Source organism: Pipistrellus hanaki, assembly GCF_964339955.1.
Source record: "Pipistrellus hanaki genome assembly, chromosome: 20".
NCBI lineage: Eukaryota > Metazoa > Chordata > Mammalia > Chiroptera > Vespertilionidae > Pipistrellus > Pipistrellus hanaki.
The window spans coordinates 1,821,043-1,844,768 of record NC_140522.1 but is presented as its reverse complement, the minus strand read 5'-3'; the positions used below and the strand labels follow the sequence as shown (position 1 = coordinate 1,844,768).

The window sequence follows — 23,726 nt, the reverse complement described above, 5'->3', positions numbered from 1 at the left end:
ACCCCGCTGGGGATCGAGCCTGAAACCAGGCATGTGCCCTTGACCAGAATCGAACCCGGGACCCTTCAGTCTGCAGGCCGATGCTCCATCCACCGAGCCAAACCAGCTAGGGCAAGATGTTCCTAATTTTAACCTTCTATTTAGCCACTAAAGAATTACACAGCCCTGCTTGGTCTGGCTCGGTGGATAGAGCGTCGGCCTGCGGACTGAAGGGTCCTAGGTTCCATTCCGATCAAGGGCACTTACCCAGGTTGTGGGCCCCATCCCCAGTGGAGGGTGTGCAGGAGGCAGCCGATTAGTGAATCGCTCTCATAGTTGATGTTTCCATCTCTCGCCCCGTCGCCCTTCTTCTCTGAAGTCAATAAAAAATATATTAAAAACAAAAACAAAAACACAGAACGTACTTTAAACTTTCTTACAGGTCACCTTTTCCAGAATAAGGTACCACGAGGCGGTGCTGCGCTGGCGTTGGCAAAAAAAGGTTGGGACAGACTCATGGTTCTTGTTTTTTCTTAACCGGCTGTGTCCAGGTGGGAAGTGTTTTGGTTACACATACTTCAGGCAAGCGCGTGAAATGTTTGCCTTCCAAATAAAGTGCCCTGGGTACACAAGAGGCAATGTACTGATACCTAATAAACAAAGGTACAAAGAGGGAGGGAGGGAGGAAGAGGGAGGGAGGAAGAGGGAGGGAGGGAGGGAGGGAGAGAGGGAGAGAGAGAGAGAGAGAGAGAGAGAGAGAGAGAGAGAGAGAGAGTGAGAGAGAGAGAGAGAGAGAGAGAGAGAGAGAGGACGCTCTTTGGAAGAGAAGATATTTAAAAAAAAATAAATTTGGTGCTAACTCTCCACCTTTGACTATTTTAGTAAAATGACTTTCGACTTTTTTTTAAGCAATTGGCTTTTGCTTCCTGCAGTACTCTTGTGGATTTCATTTGTAACACTGGACAAAAACTAATCACTCACAAAACGTCATCTAAGTCCGACGCATGGCTGATGCCACACTCATTTGGGGCTTTGGGCCTAGGGAAGCCAAGGAATGGACCTTCCGGTTGCCTCTTTTCCCACTTTGGAAATCTTACAACTTCATTCACCCAAAGAACAGCGTTATTCCGTGTGGAGACTGAGCTGGGCCCGGTGGTGAACAAGAACTAGGCCCCTGCCCTTCACAGAGCTCAGAGACCGGTGGGGGACATGTCATGGAAAGACACAAAAGGCCCCTGGTGAGAATGGGGGTGGGCCCAGGCGCCTGGGAGCTGAAGAAACCCCCCCATCCCACCCCACCCCACATGGCCCGAGTGAAAACGGCAAGGATTTCAGGGGACTGGAAGGTAGCAAATCCATGTGCCAGTGGCTAGAGGAGGAGGAGGAGCCTGAATGGAAAGCAGTCTTCAACATCTCTTTTTTGAAGATTTTAAAAAATACATATTTTATTGATTTTTTTACAGAGAGAAAGGGAGAGAGGTAGAGAGCTAGAAACGTCGATGAGAGAGAAACATCAACCAGCTGCCTCTTGCACACCCCCTACCAGGGATGTGCCCGCAACCAACGTACATGCCCCTGACCGGAATCGAACCCTGGACCTTTCAGTCCGCAGACCGACACTCTACCACTGAGCCAAACCAGTTTTGGCAAACATCTCTTTTTTGAATGAGTAAGGTGTAATCCTATATAATAAAAGGGTGACATGCAAATTGACCCTAACGGCCGAACGACTGGTTGCTGTGACACCCTCGGAGCACCCAGGAGCTGCTCCCTGGTGGTCAGTGTTCTCCTACAGAGGGAGCTCTGCTCAGCCACAAGCAGGGCTGAGGGCTGCGAGCCCAGTGTTGGGAGCCTCTCCTTTCTCCTTGGCAGCGCTAAGGCTGTCCCAGGCCGCCAGAGGGATGCCTGACTGCCAGCTTAGGCCCGATCCCCTGGGGAAAGGGCCTAAGTCAGCAGGTGGACATCCCCCGAGGGGTCCTAGACTTTGAGAGGGCACAGGCTGGGCTGAAGGACCCCTCCCTCCTGAGTACACGAATTTTTCGTGCACCGGGCCTCTAGTTGGCATATAACATTGCATTGGTTTCAAGTGTACAACATGATTCAATGTTTGTATACATTGCAACATGATCACCATGCTCTTCTCACAGACACTGTGCCGGGGCTGAGCTGTGAGTCTGAATCTCTCTCATCACTGATGTTTCTCTCTCTCTCTCCTCCTGTCTGAAATCTTTAAAAAATATATATATATTTTTAAAAAGATTTGAATCTCTCTCTTGCCAAAACCGGTTTGGCTCAGTGGATAGAGTGTCAGCCTGCGGACTGAAAGGTCCCAGGTTCGATTCCGGTCAAGGGCATGTATCCCTTGGTTGCGGGCATATCCCCAGTAAAGGGTGTGCAAGAGGCAGCTGATGGACGATTCTCTCTCATCGATGTTTCTGGCTCTCTATCCCTCTCTCTTTCCCTCTGTAAAAAAAAAAAAAATCAATAAAATAGTGTTAAAAAAATAGATTTGGATCTCTGGATGAATAACATGGGAATTCTTGCTGTGTTTACAGGTGATAAACAAAGGCTTCTTCCTCTTCGGAACACTGGTGGCCATCGGCAGCACCTACCTCATCCTACGCTCCACAGTCCCGAAACCCCTGGATTACTTGAGGGGACGGTGGGACTGGGTCACTAGCCTCCAGCATTCAGGACACGTTTCCCTGAAAACCCCCTGGAGCCTCTAGAACAAATCCCCCACTGTCACCCTCAGGCGACGGGAAGGCCGTGAAGGAGCCAATGACACGTGATTCCTCTGTAACCAAACCTAGGGGTCCAAGCCATGGTTCCCACCGTCATATTTAAGTCACTCGTGGACGATGTCTGTCAGCTTGAGAATTAAATTCAATGTCGAATGTCCGTGTGTTCACCGGAAATGTTTTTAAGGCCGCCACGTTCAGTTGCCTGAGTAGCTTCCCACAACACTATGCTCACGGAGGAAAATAATAGAGGAAGGAAAACTAAGGTCCTTAGGAGTTGTGTCTGTGGCAGGAGGTGGGGAGAGGGAAATGATACATGGAATCATCTTTGAGGTTGAAGAGATAAAAATTGATCGTTGGATGTGGGGAGAGGGGAAGGATGAAGAATAGATTAGTCTAGGGAGCTAGGAATGATGACAGTTCACAGCAGGGACTGGAACTGAGCTAGAGGCTACAGCGAACCAGGCAGTGCCTTTAGGCCAGTGGTCGGCAAACTCATGAGTCCGCAGAGCCAAATATCAACAGCACAATGACTGACATTTCTCTGGAGAGCCACATTTTTTAAACGTCAACTTCTTCTAACGCCATGTCTTCAACACAGACTCGCCCAGGCCGTGGTGTTTTGTGGAAGAGCCACCCTCCAGGGGCCAAAGAGCCGCAGGTGGCTCTCGAGCCGCGGTTTGCCGGCCACTGCTCTAGAGCAAGGAGATTGAGACACTGTAAGGGCATCCACCACCTGGTCACCCAGGCAGGGGTGCCCACGACCACAGGCCCAGAGGATACACTAACAGTTGACAGAAGTGAGGGAGGCTGGAGGTGGGGTCGGGGGTGGGGGTGGGGGTTAAGGGGAGATGAAAAAGGGGAAGAAAATAACAAGTACAAATTGGTAGCTACAGACCAGTCACGGAGAGGTAGGTTACAGCACGGAGAATCGAGTCAGTCATATTGTGATAATTACATACGGGGCCAGGTGGGCCCTTCAAGAATGGGGCAGAGGGACCACTCTTGTAAAGTACGTGATTGTCTAACCACCATACCGTACAGCTGACACGAATACCGAATGACATGGAATGCGAACTGTACCTGAAAGTTTATTTTTAAAAGAATCTGAAGAAAACGAAAACTTGCGCTCTATCGCCATCTACTTGAACGTGAGAGAAAAACACCTCACCGAGCGGCTGAATGATTAAAATCCAAACAGGGCCTTTATTTAGGCAATCACTACCTTCAAAACAGCTCGATGGGCTGTTTTCCTGTTGGTAACCGCTCCAATAATACATCCATTAATACATCCAAGGATGCTTCCCGCCAAGAGTTGTAAAACTTGACATCAACAGTTTTGGAGACCATCCTTTGAATGTAATATGTAAACATATATATTTTTCATCTAAAGAATTTTAGAACTTGACAAGGAATCAATAATTTCTCACCAAATCAGTATACATTATACCATGAGTCTTTTATTTTTCATTGCACACATCAGTATTTTACAGAAAAAAATAAAGACCTCTTAATGTTCAATTCCAATGGATCACATTTTCTTCTGATTCTCAATGTACATGAATATAACCAGTAAATACAACTTATGTTCTAACACGTTGAGTCTCATTGAAACACTTTTCCATACAATTTTACACATATTAATATTATTTGTCTACATAACAGTTTTTGATAGCAATATACAAAATCTTATTTGTATATTTCCCAATTGTTGGGCTTAAAAAAACAACAACCTCAAATGGATGGAATTACTAGAAATATCTTCATACAATTAATCTTTTATTTTTATTTTCCTGGATATATGCTTCTTAAATTGAGTTAGATCAAAAGATAGGGGTTATAGAGCTCTTAGGTTTTTCTAAATAGTTCTTTTAAAATCTACTAATAGAATAATACTACTGAACATGCAGTTGAAAACTTTTGCTACTAGCATGAACTCGTAGAAATTAGGTCAAAGTTGTTTCAATTTGCAGTGGAAAAGTCAGCAAGAAGGAATGCTCACTCACTGAGAAGGCTGGGCAAGTGAACCCCACGTTCAAGTGGACTCATGTGGTTCCACCTTGAGTTACTGGTTGGAAAGTCTTCTTTATGTATATATATTTGATTTCTTACAGAGAGGAAGGGAGAGGGATAGGAACATCCATGAGAGAGAATCATCGATCAGCTGCCTCTTGCATACCCCCTACTGGGGATGTGACCCCAACCAAGGTACATGCCCTTGACCGGAATCGAACGTGGGACCCTTCAGTCTGCAGGCTGACGTTCTATCCACTGAGCCAAACCGGTTTAGGCAGAAAGTCTTCTTTAAGGTGTGAGGGTCCTGCAGAAATTTTCTGAAATGTTTAATCAGAATGAATCTTCTCCCCTACATTTTCTTTGTCGGGACCTCCCAAGAATGAGCTCTTCAACTAGGAACTGGACTTCCTGACACTTGTTCTAATGTCAGAAGATTGTGGTGGGGACACTGCCTTCTGGGTTACAAGCGTGGATTAGGAGTTTTCAACAGTAAGACACTGCAAACATCAGACCTTCTCAAGTCAAGGATCATGCAAAGCTAGTCTTTTAATGAGACAAATATATTTTATATTGGCACTTGCATTAGCTGCTATTGCTACCATAAATATGTTTATATTATATACAAAAGAACCACATAATTTACTGTGTGTGTGTGTTTTTTACTCAGAGGTGGTAGCAACTGTCTTAGCTGCAAAGAAAAATATCCTTTAGACACTGTCATTGTAGACAAGAATAAAACCTGAAAATCATCAGCAGGTACAATATAACCTTCCCTTTAAGCACAGCTGCTAATAACATGGAACCCTCATCTATACAATCAATACTAAAATAAAGCTAACCCTGTTTAAGATCCTGGATCAACAGAGTCCATTCTGAAACAAACAAAAACGGTCCAATAACTAACCAATCGGTGACTGACGGGTTTTGACAGACATCCAGCGACTGGTAGCATAACCCATCACATAACCGCTTCTAATCACTCGTACAGGACGCTGTCCTTCAAATGAGAGTACCCGGGTGCCGGGATGAAGGCCCCAAGTGGCATTTCCGGTTTCCGTTCCTTTTTCTCCTAATTTTGAGGATGCTGCCCTGGGCTCTCGGGGTTCTGGCTTCCCTCGGGGGCTCCCAGTTTGGCCATGATGATGTCATTGGTCCCGGGGGCCTCGGGGGGCTTGTCGTCCCCGTCGAAGATGATGTCTTCGGGGTTGGGGGGCGGGGGGCAGAAGTCTTCTCCGGGGCAGATCTGCTGGAAGAGGGCCTCGGCCAGCTTGACGGCGTGCTCGTTCCCCAGGCCGCAGTCCGGCCCGGAGCAGACGTGCACGTTGGGGGGCAGGCCGCGGTAGGAGGTCCTGCTGACCCCCGAGGAGTCCCTCATGTTGAAGTAGAGGGCCCACAGGATCCGCGGCTTCCCGAGGCCCCCCGTGTCCGTGTCTGCCTCCGTGGACGGGGTGAACAGTGCCTGCACCGCCGGCTCCAGGTCCTCCCTGGCCGTGCGCGCGGACGGGCAGGTCAGGTGCACCAGGTAGGTGTCCTTCATGCAGGTCATGGTGGAGGAGCACAGCTCGGCCACCCGGACGGCGGGCGCGCCCGGCTCGGCGGGGGGGACCGTCAGGATGGAGACCTGCTGGTCGGACTCGGCCGGGAGCACGGAGCGGTCGGTGATGAGCACGGCCCTGGAGATGTGGGCGTACCGCACGCCCGCGCACGTCTCCCCGGAGAGGTAGCTGTCCTCCACCACGAAGTGCTTGGCGCTTATCCGCTGCCCGAGGCCATCTATCACCGCCTCGCACCTCCCGGACTCCTTGTCCACCACGAGGCACTGGACTCGGTGGCGGAGGCAGTAGACGCCGCCGAAGACGGCGCACATGCGGCAGAAGCACTGGGGGATCTCGCCCTGGCCGTACAGCGGGAAGAGGAACGGGGTGTTGCCATACCGCCCGAGGCACTGCAGGAAGTGCTTGGTTGCTTTGAGACCATCTACCGTGGAGCAGGATGGCCCCGCCATGGCGATCGAGTGCAGGATGAAGTGCTGGAGGTTGGGGGTGAGCTTCTGAGTCTTTAGGAACTCCGAGAAGGGGCGCCGGGTGACGACGTCCTGGTCCTCCAGCACGCCGGGGGGGTGCTGCTCGGAGTCCAGGCAGAAGGTCAGGAACTTCATCAACATCCTCTTCTCCACCATGCTGAGCTCTTTGCTGTTAAAGACATCCGCCCGGGAGCAGGGCACCTGCTCCACTCTGCCCTCCCGGAAGGCGAGGACCCGGGTGACGTTTTTGAACTCGGCGTAGCGGCTCACGTTGGATTTGATCAGAAGGTCGATCAGCGAGCCCTGAGAGTACAGCAGCTTGGACACCAGATCGATGTTGAACCGCCTGCCCTCTTTAACGATCTGGGCGTAAGTGATCCTAGCTCTCCTTGGGGGATCCGCGCTGTCTTCCGCCACAGGTTTATTTTCGTCCTCAGCTCCGTCGGAAGCTGGGTGGACACAGGTCTGATCTCCGCCATCTTCTCCCGTCACCTGGTTCTCCTCTCCATCGGTCACTTCCGATGAGATGTCTCCATCAGGCTGCGGGGTGTCTTTGGCAGGCGTCTCGGGGCTAGCGCTGTCTGGGTGTGCTTCCTCCGACGGGCACGCAGGATCCAGAGGTTGAGTGAGGGTGCTAGATGCTTCCGAGGAAAGATTTCTCTGCAAAGCACCCATCTCTTCCGCACCGTCGCCCCCGTCCTCGCTGGCGTAACGGAACACCTCCACGTGCTGGATGGTGTCATCCTGGCCGCGCAGGGCGATGGCTTCCTCTGAGGCGCGGATCAGGGTCTGCCAGGCGGCCGGGCTTCTGTCCCCGGCATCGCTGTCTGGCTCGTGCTCCTTCAGCCAGGAGAGCAGCCCCGAGAAGGTGAAGCTAGCCCAGTTTCCCCCATAGTAGCTCCTCGAGTCGACATGGAGGACTCTCTGTCCGCTTCTCGAACACGCGGCCGCAAGGATGGATTCGGGCAGACCTGTGCCGATGATGACGACGTCAAACTCGGTCGGGAGACTGTCCGCCATGCCGGGAGGCAGTGTCCGGTGATTGCCACTGAGGGGAGTGAGGATGAGTCCAGGCGGAGGGCTCAGAGGAGCTGTGAATGGGCTGGGACAAAATCTCTCCTCATGAAGGCCCAGGTCATTCCAGAAGTTTCGAGGTTGCAGGTCCCAGGTGTCTGTTCCCCTTTCCTTTTTTTTTTTTTTTTTTATAGGTCAGTGGCATAAAAACATGATCAAGTCCGGCTCATGACATCTGAGAATACGCACACGGATCTGTGGCTTCCATTTCTCCATTTCATCTTAGCAGTGCTTGTCACACACGCATTTGTGACCGGAACGCGCCTGTGCAAGAGAATTGAAGAAATACAACTGTGAACGACATTAGGAGGGAAGCGATTTCATGCAGCAGCAGTTACAATCCATTGGAGCCTGACTTGCTATTAGGACACCAGCCTCTACTAAAGCGAGTCATTAAATCAGGGGTCCTCAAACTTTTTAAAGTGGGGGCCAGATCACGGTCCCTCAGAGAGCTGGAGGGCTGGACTATATGAACTACTAATTCCTACTGTAACACCTCGGCTGCGCTCACTGCCCAAAAAACCTGGCGGGCCGGATCAGACTCCTCTGCGGGCCGCATGTGGCCCGCGGGCCGTAGTTTGAAGACTCCTGCATTAAATGCTCTCTCACCTGTTTCATAATTTCTTGGAAATGAACACTAAAGATATACCCCTCCCCCCCTCCAATCAGAAAATTCAATAATGCAGAATGGATACACTAATGTCCCACAAAATAAAGAACAGAATACAATTCTCTATCTCTTGCTTTTAAGACAACTGGTATTTGAATAAAACCACACACGACGGTGAGCTTAGACGGTAAGAAGTGTGTGCTCCGCTGTGTTTATGAAAACAGACGGTATAAGGTGAGCACACTGCCATGAGGAATATTCCCAGGCCCGACACAGTGTGCGGGCGACTCGAGGTCAGCTGGACAGAGAGTTTTCACTACCCACCCATCTTTACATGAATGTGCATGGACACATGCATAAATTAAAAAGGAAAATCCCTGGGCTCATATGTTAAAATATACTAACATAAATAACGCTTCTAACCTTGGAAGAGGTGCATTTTCAAGGGCCAAGATTCAGTGGTGAAAGGACGGCTTGTTTCAATAAATGGGGCTGGAAAAACACACCCTCGGCCTCAATGAGCAGCCGGCCACCTAGTCAGCGCGGTGAGGAGCGCCTTTCCGCCCAGCAGAGAAAGCTCCAGGGCTCCCAGCCCTGCAAACTGGTCAGAGCTGCCAGAGGGATCGCCGGGCGGACCCACATCAGCCGGGAGATCCGGCCTCCACGCCGGCCCGGGGCCACTGGTTCCGGGGAGCGGGCAGCGCGGGGGAAGCCCCGTCCCCGGTGCAGCCCGAGGCGACCTCCGCAGCAATGGAGCCGGGGCCCTGGGAGACGCGGCCGCTGGGCAGGAAGCGCCCCGGGCCTCCCCGCAGCGGCAGCAAATGGCCCCGCAGACGCGCCAGCAGGAGCTGCAGCCCGGGGCGCCCCGCCTGACATCCTCCCGGTCCGGCTGAAACCCCACGCGGCGGCCATCGGGGAGGGAGCGCCCAAGCGGACGCCACCCAAGTGTTCGCACCCCGCGTTCCAGGGCCCGGCGGGCGCTCAGGGCACCATCCCCTGCGCACCCTGGGGGCCCAGCTGGGTGGATCGTCTCCGCGCCTCGCTGAGCCCGCCCTGCCGGCCGCTCCCCGTACCTGGAGGCCGCCCCGCCGAGCCGGGCCGCCGAGCCGCTCCCGCTCCGGGCGAGCCGCGTCCCCGCCAGGACCGAGCGGCGCCAGATCACGGTCCGCCGAAGGGACACAGGGAGAGGAGACCCGGGAGAGTCCACTTCCGCCCGCAGGCCCCGCCCCCGCACGCCCGGCCACGCCCCCACGCGCAGGACACCGCCCAAGCACGCTCCGCGACGCCTCCGCCCGCTGGCCCCGCCCCGCACGCTGGAGCACGTTCCCCGCTCAAGGCCCCGCCCCCTTCCGCTCAGTCACACCTTCCGCTCAAGGCCTCGCCCCCTTACGCTCAGCCACGCCCCCTGCTCAAAAGCCACGCCCCTTCAGACCCGCCCCCGATCTCCGGGCCCCGCCCCAACACCCCTCCTCCACCCGCAGATGGACCAAGAAAAACAAACTCTAAATGAGGAAATGCTCCAAACATTAATCTTTTATTTATTTACTTTTTTTGGTGACTACCTGTGGCTCCCCAAAGACATGTCCATCGATCGCTGTGCTGTGGGTATTTGGCTCTGTGGACTGATGAGTTTGCCGACCACTGGGCTAGTGCCTCCCGGGGATCGCCAGCCCGGGAGCTCCTCTCCACACCGTGCTTTGGGGATTTTATAGGGGATTCATTCACCCCATAGGCGTGATTAAGGCATCGCTGAAGTCACTCTTCCAGCCTTCCTCACCCCCTTCCCTGCAGGTTGGGGATGGGGCTCAGAGGCCCAGCCCTCTCTCCCTTGCTGGGTTCCCCTGCCCCCCTCCTTCCTGGCTTTGCAAAAGGCACCCCCTTCGCACTGCAGAATGAGCAGAGGCGTGCTCCCTGGAGAGCACCCACGTGGAATACCTGCGCACTCCATCTACCAATTTCACAACGGTATCAGGGAGAGCCTTACACTTTAAAGAGAAATTACCCATCAGTCCTCATCAGGAAACCCTGTAAAAGGGAAGGAGTGAACGCCTTCTGAACAGTATACATAGTACAGAACACCAATCTGTAAAACTCACACAGAAACCCCCAACGAAACCCATCCTTTCCTGTCCTTTTTTTTTTTAAATCAATCTTTATTGTTCATCTTTCCTGTTCTTTTGACACAACTCCCATCATCCTTTTTTTTTTAAAAATGTGTTCCCAACATACTTGCTTTTTTTTTTTTTTTTTTAATATATTTTATTGATTTTTTTACAGAGAGGAAGGGAGAGGGATAGAAAGCTAGAAACATCCATGAGAGAGAAACATGGATCAACTGCCTCCTGCACACCCCCCACTGGGGATGTGCCCGCAACCAAGATACATGCCCTTGACCGGAATTGAACCTGGGACCCTTCAGTCCGTAGGCCGACGCTCTATCCGCTGAACTAAACAGGTTTGGGCTCCCATCCTCCAGTTTTAAACACCATCTCTTTTGCTCAAAAAACGTCAAGCGGGAAGATGAGGTTCTACAGCGATTTATTGCTCATCGCCTTAACAACATTTTCATGAGGTCCGTTCCCATAGAGACATCCTCACGCGCTGTCGCCAACGTGCCTGTTGCTTTTCTTTAAGTAACACTGTTGGACCAGCGGGAGCAGTTTCCCTTCCTGGTGAAGCCTGTGGGTGTCGGTGGCGCCCCCGATGAAAGTCCCGTTGACAAATATCCTTGGCACCTGCCGGAGAAACAGAAGCGGGGGTCACCAGCGCCAGCAGCAGACAGCACCGCGCGTCATGATGATGGATGCTCACGTCTGGGTACTGTTATGGGCCGGGCACGACACTAAGGAAGCTCTTTCCCTAATTACCTGTTTCCATCTTTCCACGCCGAGTGAGTGAGAGTTGTTAAGTCTTATTTTGGAGGGAAATGAGGCACAGGCACTTGGGAAAGATCATCATCCGTCAATGACAGAGCTGGGATTTAAATTTAGGACCGTCTGACTCTCCAAGCCCTTCTCCTTTAGTCACTGTGCCACATAAAAACCTCTCATTATCACTCATGTTTAACTTTCTGACAGTTCTTTACTAAACGGGAAGAGTACACGCATTCTCCCATGCACACAAGAAGGCAAGGGGCAACAGTGGATATTTTTCTGATAATGCATATGACGGAAAAAATCCACAAGTTTCAAGAATCTGCCCGGCTGGTATAGCTCAGTGGCTGAGCGTTGACCTATGCACCAGGTCATGGTTTGATTCCCAGTCAGGGCACAAGTCTGGATTGTAGGCCCAATCTCCACTATGGGGCGTGCAGGAGGCAGCCCATCAATGATTCTCTCTCATCATTGATGTTTCTATCTCTCTCTCCTTCTCCCTGTCTTTCTGAAATTAAAAAAAAAAAAAAAAAGAATCTAAACACATAAGGCACTAAACCACCCCTATTGAAACCGTCACAGAAGAGCCTGGTCTGTACTATCTAGTCTAGTGGTCGGCAAACTCATTAGTCATCAGAGTGGCAAACTGCAGCTCGTGAGCCACAGTTTGCCGACCACTGGTCTATAGTTACACACACACACACACACACACACACACACACACGATCTTGAAGGATAAAAATAAAACGAATTAACTCCCCTCTCTCCTCTCCTAAGAGTCTGGTTCCCAGATCTGCCCTTTCCTCATCAGTGTGAGATTTCTCGGAGAATGTCCGGGCCCTGTGTCCTAACACGAGGGCCAGCCCCACTTCTCTGCGGGGGAAGCACCGGAGCCCGGACTCACGGTTCTCTCGCCGGTCATCTTGTCCAGCGCGTCCTGGAACTGGCTTCCGGACTCCAGCAGGTCTAGCTCCACCGCCTTGTAGGACACGTTCATGTCCTGGAAAAGCTTCTTGGCCATGTGACAGTAGGAACACGACGTCTTGGAGTAAATCACCACACAGTTATCAGAAATGGTTTCCTGGAATCAGACAGACAAGTCGTTTTAATGCCGGACGTCATTTTCTGGAAGGAAATGGCGATGCTGTTGGGAGGGTATGAATGCTGGGGTCTCGGGACCGACTCGGGGCTCGGACTAAGTCTCCATCACCTCCTTTCTCATCGGCGGCTTGAGGGTAATAGTGTTCCTTTTCCAGGAAACACTGTTAGGAACAAAGGGGGCAACAGATGGGAAGGCCCCAACAGCGGTAGCCAGTTCACAGACGGCCCACACCTGTGTGCGGGACCCAGCACTCAACACCTGACCTTTACCCAACCCTGAGAGAGGCCTGCCGTCCACTCCTCTCCACCCACTCCACCCCGAGGAGAGAGAGGCCCGGAGAAGGGAACTAACTCGTGATCCTCAGCTACGCAGCAGCAGAGCCGGGATTTGAACCCAGAGCGTCCGGTCCCACCGTCCAGGCACACCCTCGCTGTTACTCTACTTCTCACACATTCAGTAAGTGTTCAGGGGCTAACCCCTCACCTGCCTCAACTGCCCGTGATGAGGACTGAGGCACGATTTCTCTCAAACGGCCGGCTTTGGCCCGGCCAGCATGGCTCAGGGGCTGAGCATCAACCTACGAACCAGGAGGTCCCGGTTCGATTCCCGGGCAGGGCACATGCCTGGGTTGTGGGTCGGCATGCAGGAGGCAGCCGATCAATGATTCTCTCTCATCATGGGTATTTCTAACTCTATGCCCCGTTCCTCTGTAAAATCAATTTTTTTAAAAAGTCCGCACAAACATGGGTGAAGAGATTCAGGGTGAGCTGAAACAGAGGACAGGGCCAAGCGTTCTGGGACTCTCTCCTTCCCTCCAGCGGCCCAGGGGTCCTCAAACTTTTTAAAGTGGGGGCCAGATCACGGTCCCTCAGAGAGCTGGAGGGCCGGACTATATGAACTACTAATCCCTACTGTAACACCTCGGCTGCGCTCACTGCCCAAAACACCTGGCGGGCCGGATCAGACTCCTCTGCGGGCCGCATGTGGCCCGCGGGCCGTAGTTTGAAGACCCCTGCTCCAGCCCATCCCTGTGAACAGCTCTGGACTCTGTGTCCTTATTTTAAGAGGCAGCTTTCTCACTGTGGAACTGGCACGGCGGTCACATTACAGCCGTGCGTGAAGGCTGTGTTCCCCGCAGGCGGGGGCGGTGGGACTGTGCTGAGGGTGCAGAGCTCAGTGGTGGGACAGGGAAGGAGAACAGCATGTCTTGCAGGCTGCCGGCGGAGGAGGCCAGGCAGACCGGAGGGAACTCCCCGGACTTGGCTGTGCACAGCGCCCCCCTGTCCCTGACGCCCACCCCACTCACCTGGATCTGACTCAGGGGAGCAGCTTCCGGCGACGATGTGCTGGTCCCCATCCTGCGAGGAAGTGTGAAGGGGGCGGTTGGTCAGACAGAAAAGGTATCACTGCAGGTGAGGTTCCCTCCGCCAAGGACCAAGCCCCCTAGAGTCACGCCCGGGGCCTGGAGCGCCTGCTGTGTGCTGAGCAGACAAAAGGCGAATGTGTCCCCGGAAAAACACACCCTCGGGCCCCAGTGAGCAGCCAGCCACCTAGTCACCGCGGTGAGGAGCGCCTTTCCGCCCAGCACAGAAAGCTCCAGGGCTCCCAGCCCTGCACACTGGTCAGGGCTGCAGGAGGAAGCGGGTGGGGACAGATCCCAGGCGGGTGCAGGGCCGCACAGCGGCCGCACAGGTGAGCCGGCTGCAGGACGGCCGGGACCGCGGGGCCGGGACCGCCGGGCGGGCCCACATCAGCCGGGAGATCCGGCCTCCACGCCGGCCCGGGGGCCACTGGTTCCGGGGAGCGGGCAGCGCGGGGGAAGCCCTGTCCCCGGTGCAGCTCGAGGCGACCTCCGCAGCAATGGAGCCCGGGCCCTGGGAGACGCGGCCGCTGGGCAGGAAGCGCCCCGGGCCCCCCCGCAGCGGCAGCAAAAGGCCCCGCAGACGCACCAGCAGGTCCGGCTGAAACCCCACGCGGCGGCCATCGGGGAGGGAGCGCCCAAGCGGACGCCACCCAAGTGTTCGCACCCCGCGTTCCAGGGCCCGGCGGGCGCTCAGGGCACCATCCTCTGCGCACCCTGGGGGCCCAGCTGGGTGGATCGTCTCCGCGCCTCGCTGAGCCCGCCCTGCCGGCCGCTCCCCGTACCTGGAGGCCGCCCCGCCGAGCCGGGCCGCCGAGCCGCTCCCGCTCCGGGCGAGCCGCGTCCCCGCCAGGACCGAGCGGCGCCAGATCATGTTCCTACGGCGGGACCGCAGCGAACGGAGGGGACACCGGGAGAGGCCGCCTCCGCCCGCAGGCCACGCCTCCGCTCGCAGGCCCCGCCCCCCCGCGCAGGACGTCGTTCCAGCACGCTCCGCGACGCCTCCGCCACTGGCCCCGCCCCCACGCTCTAGGCCCCGCCTCCACTGGCTGGCCCCGCCCCACACGCTCCGTCACGCCTCCCGTGAAGGCCACGGCTCCATTTGGCCCCGCCCCGCACGCTGGACCACGCTCTCCGCTCAAAGCCCCGCCCCCGTGCGCTCCGCCCCGCCTCCGCCAGCTGGCCCCGCCCCCGCACTCCGGGCCCCGCCCCTCGGCTCTGACAGCTCCGCCGGGGTGTGGACGCCGCCGCGGGGTGGTGGGCGCCGCGGCGAGGCTTCTCCCTCCCCGGTGGCCTCTCGGGGGGCGGCCAGGGGCGCGGCCGCCGGGCGAGTCTTCCCCGCCACGTATACGGAGCCGCCAGGTTGCCCGCCAGCTTCTCACCTGTCGGCCTCCATGCGCTGTCCGAGCCCCGCACCCGGTCCGTCCGGGTTAGGGCGGCTCCCAGAGGCTCACAGGCAGGAGGGGGCCCACATCGCGGGGTCCGAGGAGGAGGAGGAGGAGGAGGAGGAGGACTGTCCGCACAGCCCGCGTCCGGACGCTCACCTGAGGATGACAGCCGCTCCCTGCTTCCTGTCCGACAGGTCTCCGTGCGGTGACGTCACAGCCAGGGGTGCCGCCCGCAGAGAAGCCCCGGATCTGGAACCCCTGGGCGGCAGACATGGGCGTGCCGGGCTTTGTTTACATCCGCAGGTAAAGGGGGAATGGAGAACGCTCATTCCACAGGTTCCGAATAAAATAAATGAGAAGATGAAACTTAGGAGCCCAGAGGCGTGTTGCCATGGCTTTCCAACGCCCAGCCTGCCGCCCAGCCAGGGTAACCATGGCCCTGGAATGACGGCTGTGGAAGAGGACAAGGTGGGCCTTTACGTTAACGGACTGAGGACTCGGAGATCGAAGGCCAGAGGTCCGATGGCGTGCCTAAAACGCCCAACAAGGATCGGAACAACCCAGGCCTTTTTGGGTCCTTCTCTCTCAATAAGCTAAATTTAAGATTCCCGTTACCAAGGTAAAAAGAATTTTTGACAGTTCTCTTTCTACTCTGGCAAGTCTGCTCTGCTTCATGACTTCATAAAAGGGTGGAATTTAGCTGCAAGAATCCAACATCCCAAAAGGCTTCATAAATCCACAATGAACTTTGAACATTGAGGCACGCTACTTACAGTGCTGTGGGTTTGTTTTGTTTTTATAAAATGACAGCTGATTAGGCTGGACTGGCAGCATGGCTCAGTGGTTGAGCATCGAGTGACCTATGAACCAGGAGGTCAGGGTTCAATTCCCCGTCAGGGCACATGCCTGGTTGTGGGCTCCATCCCCAGTGTGAGACATGCAGGAGCCTCGACACCACATCTTCCACTCCACAATATTCCCTAAAGTTAATTTAATAAACTTAAAGTTTTAAGTCTTAGTTAAACTATAGACACGTTGAGTAAAACTTGATATCATACTTAATAACAATATTATTTATTGATACAATTAAACTCCTTACAGTTTACCTTACAACATCCATAAAATTAAGTCATGACAATGATTGGCAAACACTAATGTGAACAGTGGCTTTGCATCTCCATGGAAAGTTTGGGTAAGTCAGGTTTGTAGGTTGTGGTTTTTAATTTTAGGAACGATTACCAGGTTCCCATTAATAAGACGACATCTCGATTTATTCTTGATAAGGTTCATGCTTGAAAAGGACTGTTCGCATAAATGTGTAGACCCGAATAAGGAAAGAGCAGCAGATGCCAGTTTTTTCAGTTGGTCATATGAGTCAGGAATAGTGTTCCAGGTGTTAAAAAGCAACACGTCTTCCTTCTCCAGATCTTTCAAAGCAGGCCACTTGCGCTGTGAGCTAAGTTCACATTTGTTTTTCTCCAATATTTCTGTATCAGCACAAAGACGCTCAGATTTCGAGCTCCACAATTCTTTGTTTTTTAAATCCAGCAATTGCATTTCCAAGTCGCCAATGTCAATATTAAAGGGAGAAAAATTTAATTCTGTCACAGTAGCATCAAGAGGTTTTTTTTAACAAAGGCTAGCGTCGCGTTGCTGTTTCTGATTTCCTGAAACCGGGTGAGAAAAGCTTCCCTCATATTTACAAGTGTTGTTTTGAAATAGCAAGTGTCAATATCGGAATTATTTTCTTGGCGATATTTCAACAGGCTTGGAAAGTGAATCAAAGATTCCCTTTCAAAATCTTGAGCAAAAAGAGATAACTTGTTTTCGAATAAAATAACTTCTTCTAACATGGAAAAAATTGTGTTTCCTTTGCCCTGTAGCTTACGATTAAGCTGACTTAGATGAGACGTAATGACTACCATGAAATAAAATTTTTGGACCCACTGATGGTTCGATAGTTCTGGATAGTGAACACCCTTCTCAAGGAGAAGTGCTTTAATTTCTGTTAATAAGGAAGCGAAACGTTTCAAAACATTTCCTCTTGATAACCAACTGATAACCAAGGGACCTTGTTATGCAGCAGAAGATCTGCATACTCACTCTCCATTTCAACTAAAAATTCTTTTGAATGGGTGATGATTAAGAACTTTAGCTATAATGGAGTTGATAATGTTAATCACCAATTCCATAACTTTGCAAATTTCTTCTGGAAATGTCTGCGCACAGAGCGCTTCTTGATGAATGATGCAATGGTAAGTTAAGTACCTCGTGGCTTATTTTTTTCTTTCAAAATAGCAACACACCCGTTTCTTACGGCCGGTCATACTTTTTGCCCCGTCTGTTGAAATTGAGACAATTTTATCGAGAGGAATATGATGTTTTTCAATGCACTCCATTACAGCATTCGCTATATCCTCTCCACGTGTTTGACCTTTGAGTGGAAATAATCCTAAAAGTTCTTCTTTAGGACCTGTAGGCGAAATAAATCATACAAAAAGTGAAACTTGCGCTGTATCATTTATGTCACAAGACTCGCCAACTGCTATTGATAAAACTGAAACCAATTCAACCACATTGTGCGTGCATGCCCTTACGTGGTATTCTGTGGGAGAGTCACACTCAAGGGGCCAAAGAGCCGCATATGGCTCGAGAGCCGCAGTTTGCTGACCACTGGCCTATGCCATAGGACCTTCCAGGAATCACCCCATCAACCTAAACTCATGTACACCAGAGAGGGCCTTGTTATGATAACAGAAGACTTCCAACGCTCAGTAAATTCCAAGGGTTTTGGGTGCTCAGTGCCAGGAACCAAACGAGAAGCCAAAACCGTTTGGGGGGACAGAAGAGGGGGACCCAGAGCTGGAGAGGGGACTTGAGGTACTGCTCTGCGCATGCGCAAGACGGTGACTTCCGCTTACGTACCTCGTACGTGCGCGCCCGCGCTCTCCGTACGTGCGTCATACGTGCGCGCCGGCGTCCACTGCGCCGCGAATTTCGCGCTGGGATTCCGCACCTGGCGGAGCGGGAGGCTGGGAGGGGCTTGTTGCCGGGCGACGGGCACGCCCCCTGACGGCGGCGGCGGCGGGGGCGGCGGCGCGGCGTGGCGCTGGAGGGGTGGGGGACGGGCACGCAGTCAGGCGTTCTCCGCGGGCAGCCGGGGGCGGGGCCTCGCTTGCTAGCGCGGGGTCCTCGGCGGCCGGGGCGGCTCCTGCCCCTTTTACTGGCGACGGCGAGCGCGGCGGCCTCAGTGGGAGCGCGGCGGCGGCGGCGGCGGAAGCGGAGCCGGAGGCGGCGGCGGGGCGGCGGGCGGCCGGGGCGGCGGCGGGCGCGGCCGGAGGCGGGCGCGGCGGCGAGGGCGGCGGCGGCGGCGGCGGCGCGCGGGGCCGGCGGCGGCGGCGGCGGCGGCGAAGATGGCGGACGTGCTGAGCGTCCTGCGCCAGTACAACATCCAGAAGAAGGAGATCGTGGTGAAGGGGGACGAGGTCATCTTCGGCGAGTTCTCCTGGCCCAAGAACGTCAAGACCAACTACGTGGTGTGGGGGTGCGTGTGCGGGGGCCCCGGGTGCCGGCCCCCATCCCGGGCCCCGGCGGTGGGGACTCGGGGGGCTGCGGGCCGCGGGTGCGGAAAGTTTCTCCGGGGCCCGGGGTGCACTTTTCCCGGGGTTTGCGGGGGGCCCGGGGGGAGCCCTGCACCCCGGACCTGCCCCGTCTCCCCCCCCCCCTCCGAGCTACCTGCCCGGATCCGGGGTGCAGCGGGGGGCGCCCCGGGGACCCCCCCTCCTCCCTTGTCCGCCCTGGACCCGGGTCCCCTCGCTCCGGGCCGCGAGTTGTGTGTCTGCCGCCCTCGCGGCGCCCGGCCGGGCTCCTCCTGCGCTTTCGGGGTCCCCGGAGCGAGGAGGGGGGGGGGGCTGGACCCCCGGGGCGGGCCCCGCAGGTGACGGCGGGCTGGGGCTCCCCAAAAGGGGAGGATCCGGGGAGCTCCGGGTCCGAGGGGGTTGGGGGTGTGGTGTCCGGAAGAGACACCTGTTTTGGGGGGTGGGGTTAGGGGCTGGGGGTGCGTCGATCCATGTGGGGCGCCCTGAGTTGGTTGAAGTCGTGCAGGAAGCGCGGGGATCCGGGTCCGGCGGCCGCCGGGGCCTTTTCGGGGGTCCCTCTGTCTGTCCGTCCGTCCGTCCGTCCGTCCGTCCATCTGTCTGTCCGTCTGTCCGCCTCGCCCTCCCGCCCCCCGATCGTGGTGTTTTCATTGGGGTTCGGAGGGGCCCGGCCGGAGGAGCGCCCCTGCTTGCCGGGCTCGGTCGGGTGGGAGCCGTGGGCTTTGGGGAGCCGCTGAGCAGCCGGGGGGCTGGGGGATGGGACGTGGGGTTAGTTTTTATTTTTATTTTTATTTTGGGGGGGGGGGGCTTGGTTTTTAGGTGTTTTTCACCCCCGCTTTTTTGATGACAAGCGGATGGAGTGGCATTCTTCTGATTCTCCCGTGTGTGTGTGTGTGTGTGTGTGTGTGTGTTTCTCAGAAGGCTTTGCAGGGGTGATTACATCGTCCTGAAGTTTTTAGCCGGTTTCCTTTCGTTCGTGCTTGTCTTGATGGTTAAGGACACCCGGGTTCAGTGTGAGAAACGGGAGCATTCATGGGAGCCCGGGGCCTGCCCGGAAGGCGGCGGACTTGATGGGTCACCAGGTCTTGGGGGTCAGGAGAGGCTTCCTGACTTGGGTTTGGCCCCCAGACGGGCTGCAGATGGTTTCTGGGGTGAATGAATGAATGAATGAGTGAATGAAGGCATGAAGGAGCTGTGAGGAGGGGGCAGGGATTCTGGGGGTGCACGGCTGGCTGGGGTGCGGCTTCCAGGACCAGGAGAGCCGGAGGGAGAGCAGATGTGTGGACAGCACCGGGAAAGGGGGGGAAAGGGGGTGCGCAGACCTCACACTCTCACAGTGATCCCCCCAACGAGGTCTTTGCACTCACTCCCCCTCCACGTGCACGTGTGAACACGCGCCTCCTAGCATCTCTCACCCTCGGCGCAGGCGGTGTGTCCCGTGACTGTGTCTCTGTCCCGTGAACAAGCTTCGTTGCTGTTGCCGTGTGTCCGATCGCACAGGGCGGCGTGGACAGCATGTGTGGTCTGGGGTAGCCCCCTTAGAGGAGAGGGGTGAAGGCTGGGGGACGGGGCTGGGCTGATCAGAGCGGGGGCGCTCAGATGGGTCAGACCCTCAGGTGTTCCAGCCGGGAGTGTGGTAGGGAGGCGGGGTTGATTGCTGATGTTGTTGTTGGCTTGTTGCATTGCAGGGAGATTCCTTGTGCTGTGCATCGCTGCTGTAGTGTGAGGGCTGTCAGGACTGCAGCTCTGCAGCCCATCGCTGTGTTTGCTGTGAGAAGGTTGCTTAGGAGACAGTCAGTTCCTTGTCAGTTGGGCCCCTGGTCACAGGGGGCTGCTTTCTCATCAGTTCCATTCATGCTCCGGGGTCCTCTTCAGTGTGTTTCTGATTAGTTTCCCGGGTCAGCCAAGCCCGGACCTGGTGTGGGCCACATTCTGAACTACTAATTCCTACTGTAACACCTCGGCTGCGCTCACTGCCCAAAAAACCTGGCGGGCCGGATCAGACTCCTCTGCGGGCCGCATGTGGCCCGCGGGCCGTAGTTTGAAGACCCCTGTAGCAAAAGGCACAAATGGCGTGTGCTTTCCGACTTCTGTCTGCCCGTGTGTTCCTCTCGCCCAAATGACAGCGCCACTTCCTAGCTGTCATACTCGGTGTCCTGCCAGGTCAGGCCCGTGTGGGCAGCAGGCGGGCACCGGGGCGTTCACGGGCAGCACTGAGCGAGAGCTGCGAGTGACACGCCCGCATTGCTGTCTCAGGACCGGGAAGGAGGGCCAGCCCCGAGAGTACTACACGTTGGATTCCATCTTGTTCCTCCTCAACAATGTGCACCTCTCCCACCCTGTCTACGTCCGGCGGGCAGCCGTGAGTATAGCTCCTTCTAAAACGTTTTTATCTGTCGTCTGGCTCGGATACCTTCCTGGCTTTCAGACCCAAAGGATGACAGCTCCTGGCTGTCCTGATCACACCATGTGATTATTGGCGATTTTTTACATGTAAAGTGGGGGGGTGGGGGGGTGGTTACGACAACAGAAGTTTTGAGGTTATTTGTTGGGATGTTTTTAAAAAACTTAACTTGTCTGTGGAAGCACCTGGTATTCAGAACTCGAGTTTTATCCCTAGAAAACGTTTTTTGACATCAGAAAGACTTAAGAGTAACAGACAACTTTTAAAATGAAATGTTTAAACAAACTTTTCTTGATAAATTAGTTTTCAGTTTTGCCTGATTTCTGCATTTCAGTGTTTGAACACCGCTTTTCTGAACAAGAAATACACACTTAATGTCAATTTTTAAAAAATATATTTTTATTGATTTCAAGAGAGGAAGTGATTTCAGAGAGGAGAGAGAGAGAGAGAGAGAGAGAGAGAGAGAGAGAGAGAGAGAGAGAGAGAGAGAGAGAAACATAAATGATAAGAGAGAATCATTGATTGGCTGCCTCCTAATCGCTCCACACTGGGGATCGAGCCTGCAACCCCGGGCATGTGCCCTGACCGGGAATCAAACCCGGGACCCTTCAGTCTGCAGGCCGACGCTCTATCCACTGAGCCACACCAGCTGGGGCATGACATTTATCTTTACCAAGTTTCTTATCATGGTTACCGATTTGATTTCTAACTTAAACTTTCGGTTTCAGACTGAAAACATTCCTGTGGTTAGAAGACCCGACCGAAAAGACCTGCTTGGCTATCTCAACGGGGAGGCATGTGAGTACATTTTAACGGCGGTCCCTCTGGGGCAGATAGCTCTTTCCCTCTGGAACGAGAAGAGGGGGGAGAACTTGTGTTCCCACGAAACCCCGACCTGCCTGCACTGCGGGGGCCGCTCTCCTTTCCCTCCCGTGACGGCGGGCGGCCAGGCCTGGTCTCACTCACAGCCACTCGCCTCTCAGCAGCTCCTGTTGCTCTCCCTCCGAGAGCCGGTCCTCCTCGGCCTCGGGCATTTCTGGCGTCTTTCTGCTCATCGCCCACCTCCATCTTGTTTGCACACTTTCTTCCCTGAGGGAGAGAGAGATAGAAACATCAGCGATGAGATAGCATCATGGATCAGCTGCCTCCTGCACACCCCCTTCTGGGGATTGAGTCCATAGCCCGGGCCTGTGCCCTTGAGACAGGACTCTTCAGTCCACAGGCCAGCACTCGATCCCCTGAGCCAAGCCAGCCAGGCGAGGCATGTGGAATGTAACATACGTCAAACCCTCCTCCCGTCTCCTGGGAACAGAACTAACACAGCAGCCTCACTCCTGGGCCCGCTCGCTCGGGGCAGGGCTGCCTGTTCGTGTAGGTGCTCGTCCATTCCAGCCCGGCAGCCTCCGTTGGCCGCCTCCCACCCTGACCCACGCCTTCTCTTCACACCTCTGGGTGGCCCTCCCCCGGTCCCCACACTGTTTTCTCCCGTCCTCCCGCCTGCTGTCAGTGACCTGTTTGTGTCTCACCTGCCAAGGCGTCCGTCCTGTGGTTTCCCTTCACACTTACCCTGCCCTGCACCAGCTCGCTTCCGCCCGCGTCTAACCTCACCTTCCTCCAGTCTCCCCGCTCAGGGCGGCCCAGTTACCGGCTCTCTTACTGTTCTAACCCCACAGCCCTCGCGGTGCTGTCTCTCTGGGTGGCATGGTTCCCTTTCTCCCACTCCGTCTGATCTGTCAGGGAGCACTTACCTGATTCCACTGAAACATAACGCTGTTTCCCTCATCTCCGGGTCTGTACGCTCCTTCCTGACTTACCGATCATCAAATCCCTGAGGCTGGCCTGAATTCTGAATGCATTTGTCCGCTTAGAGTAGGGGTGTCGAACTCAATCAGAGAAGGGGCCAAAATCTAAAATCCAGCCTAAATCGCGGGCCGAATGGTTTACTGAACAGTCATAAACTGACAATGTCATAAACTGACAGTGGAGTGCAGTGATGACAGCGCGGTGCGGGCCACATTGCAAGGCCTGGCAGGCTGGATTTGGCCCGCGGGCCTTGTGTTTGACACATCTGGCTTAGAGATTGTCTGTCCTGCCCACGAGAGGGTAAACTCCGGGGCAGGCAGTTAATACCAGCTGTGATCAGTGCTTAGTCGCAGGTGCTTATCGGGACAGGTGCGTCGTTTGCAGAGCATCTTGCAGAGCATCTTGCAGAGCACGCGTACAGTGATCCGGAAACGGTGGTCTTCCTTTCCCGGGGTGGGGTGTGTTCTCACTCGGTGTCTTGTCTCCTGTCCTGCTCCACGGCTGTCCCAGGAGGTGGCCTCGCACAGTCCCGAGTGGCGTGGAGAGACCAACATCAAGAGCAGGGACTCCTGCCTGCCCTACGGAGCGCAGTGGCGCTCACGGGGATCGCAGTGGCTCTGGGCAGGGTGCTGTCAGCGGGACAGGCTCGTCTGGGGACAGCGCTTTAGAGCAAAGGGTGGTTTTCTCTACAACAGAATGGCCCTTGATCTTCCCTCACCATTTCCTGTAGTTTCTGTGGGAGAGAGAATTCTGGTTT

The 23,726-nt window shown here is 54.8% G+C and overlaps 4 protein-coding genes across 6 annotated transcripts in view; 2 read left to right on the top strand and 2 right to left on the bottom strand.

The window, feature by feature from the left end:
• KMO (kynurenine 3-monooxygenase) overlaps positions 1 to 2,880 on the top strand; it is a 28,442-nt gene extending 25,562 nt beyond the window's left edge. The window contains exons 14-15 of the mRNA XM_084868742.1: positions 422 to 481; positions 2,535 to 2,880. Of these exons, the coding sequence (XP_084724868.1) occupies positions 422 to 481; positions 2,535 to 2,708 (234 nt within the window). The 3' untranslated portion in view covers positions 2,709 to 2,880. The remainder of the gene's footprint in view (positions 1 to 421; positions 482 to 2,534) is intronic.
• Positions 2,881 to 4,160: 1,280 nt separating this feature from the next.
• Positions 4,161 to 9,678, bottom strand: CHML (CHM like Rab escort protein). Of its 2 annotated transcripts, none has more exons than XM_084868705.1 (2): positions 9,517 to 9,678; positions 4,161 to 8,097 (listed from the first exon to the last, which is right to left on the bottom strand). In XM_084868705.1, exon 2 carries the CDS (start codon positions 7,777 to 7,779, stop codon positions 5,806 to 5,808), a length of 1,974 nt encoding a protein of 657 aa, XP_084724831.1. In that variant the 5' UTR covers positions 7,780 to 8,097; positions 9,517 to 9,678; the 3' UTR covers positions 4,161 to 5,805. The 2 variants fall into 2 exon arrangements, with proteins under 2 accessions (XP_084724831.1, XP_084724832.1); XM_084868706.1 differs by lacking the exon at positions 9,517 to 9,678 and adding an exon at positions 8,867 to 8,891.
• Positions 9,679 to 10,964: 1,286 nt separating this feature from the next.
• On the bottom strand, positions 10,965 to 17,656 carry GLRX2 (glutaredoxin 2). 2 transcript variants are annotated; one of them, XM_084868798.1, is made up of 4 exons: positions 15,161 to 17,656; positions 13,725 to 13,776; positions 12,221 to 12,397; positions 10,965 to 11,178 (listed from the first exon to the last, which is right to left on the bottom strand). In XM_084868798.1, exons 1-4 carry the CDS (start codon positions 15,172 to 15,174, stop codon positions 11,038 to 11,040), a joined length of 384 nt encoding a protein of 127 aa, XP_084724924.1. In that variant the 5' UTR covers positions 15,175 to 17,656; the 3' UTR covers positions 10,965 to 11,037. The 2 variants fall into 2 exon arrangements, with proteins under 2 accessions (XP_084724924.1, XP_084724923.1); XM_084868797.1 differs by lacking the exon at positions 15,161 to 17,656 and adding an exon at positions 14,564 to 14,747.
• An 838-nt stretch (positions 17,657 to 18,494) lies between these two features.
• CDC73 (cell division cycle 73) overlaps positions 18,495 to 23,726 on the top strand; it is a 45,517-nt gene continuing 40,285 nt past the window's right edge. Inside the window, exons 1-3 of the mRNA XM_084868750.1 lie at positions 18,495 to 18,710; positions 21,019 to 21,124; positions 21,895 to 21,964. Coding sequence (XP_084724876.1) covers positions 18,580 to 18,710; positions 21,019 to 21,124; positions 21,895 to 21,964 — 307 coding nt within the window. The 5' untranslated portion in view covers positions 18,495 to 18,579. The remainder of the gene's footprint in view (positions 18,711 to 21,018; positions 21,125 to 21,894; positions 21,965 to 23,726) is intronic.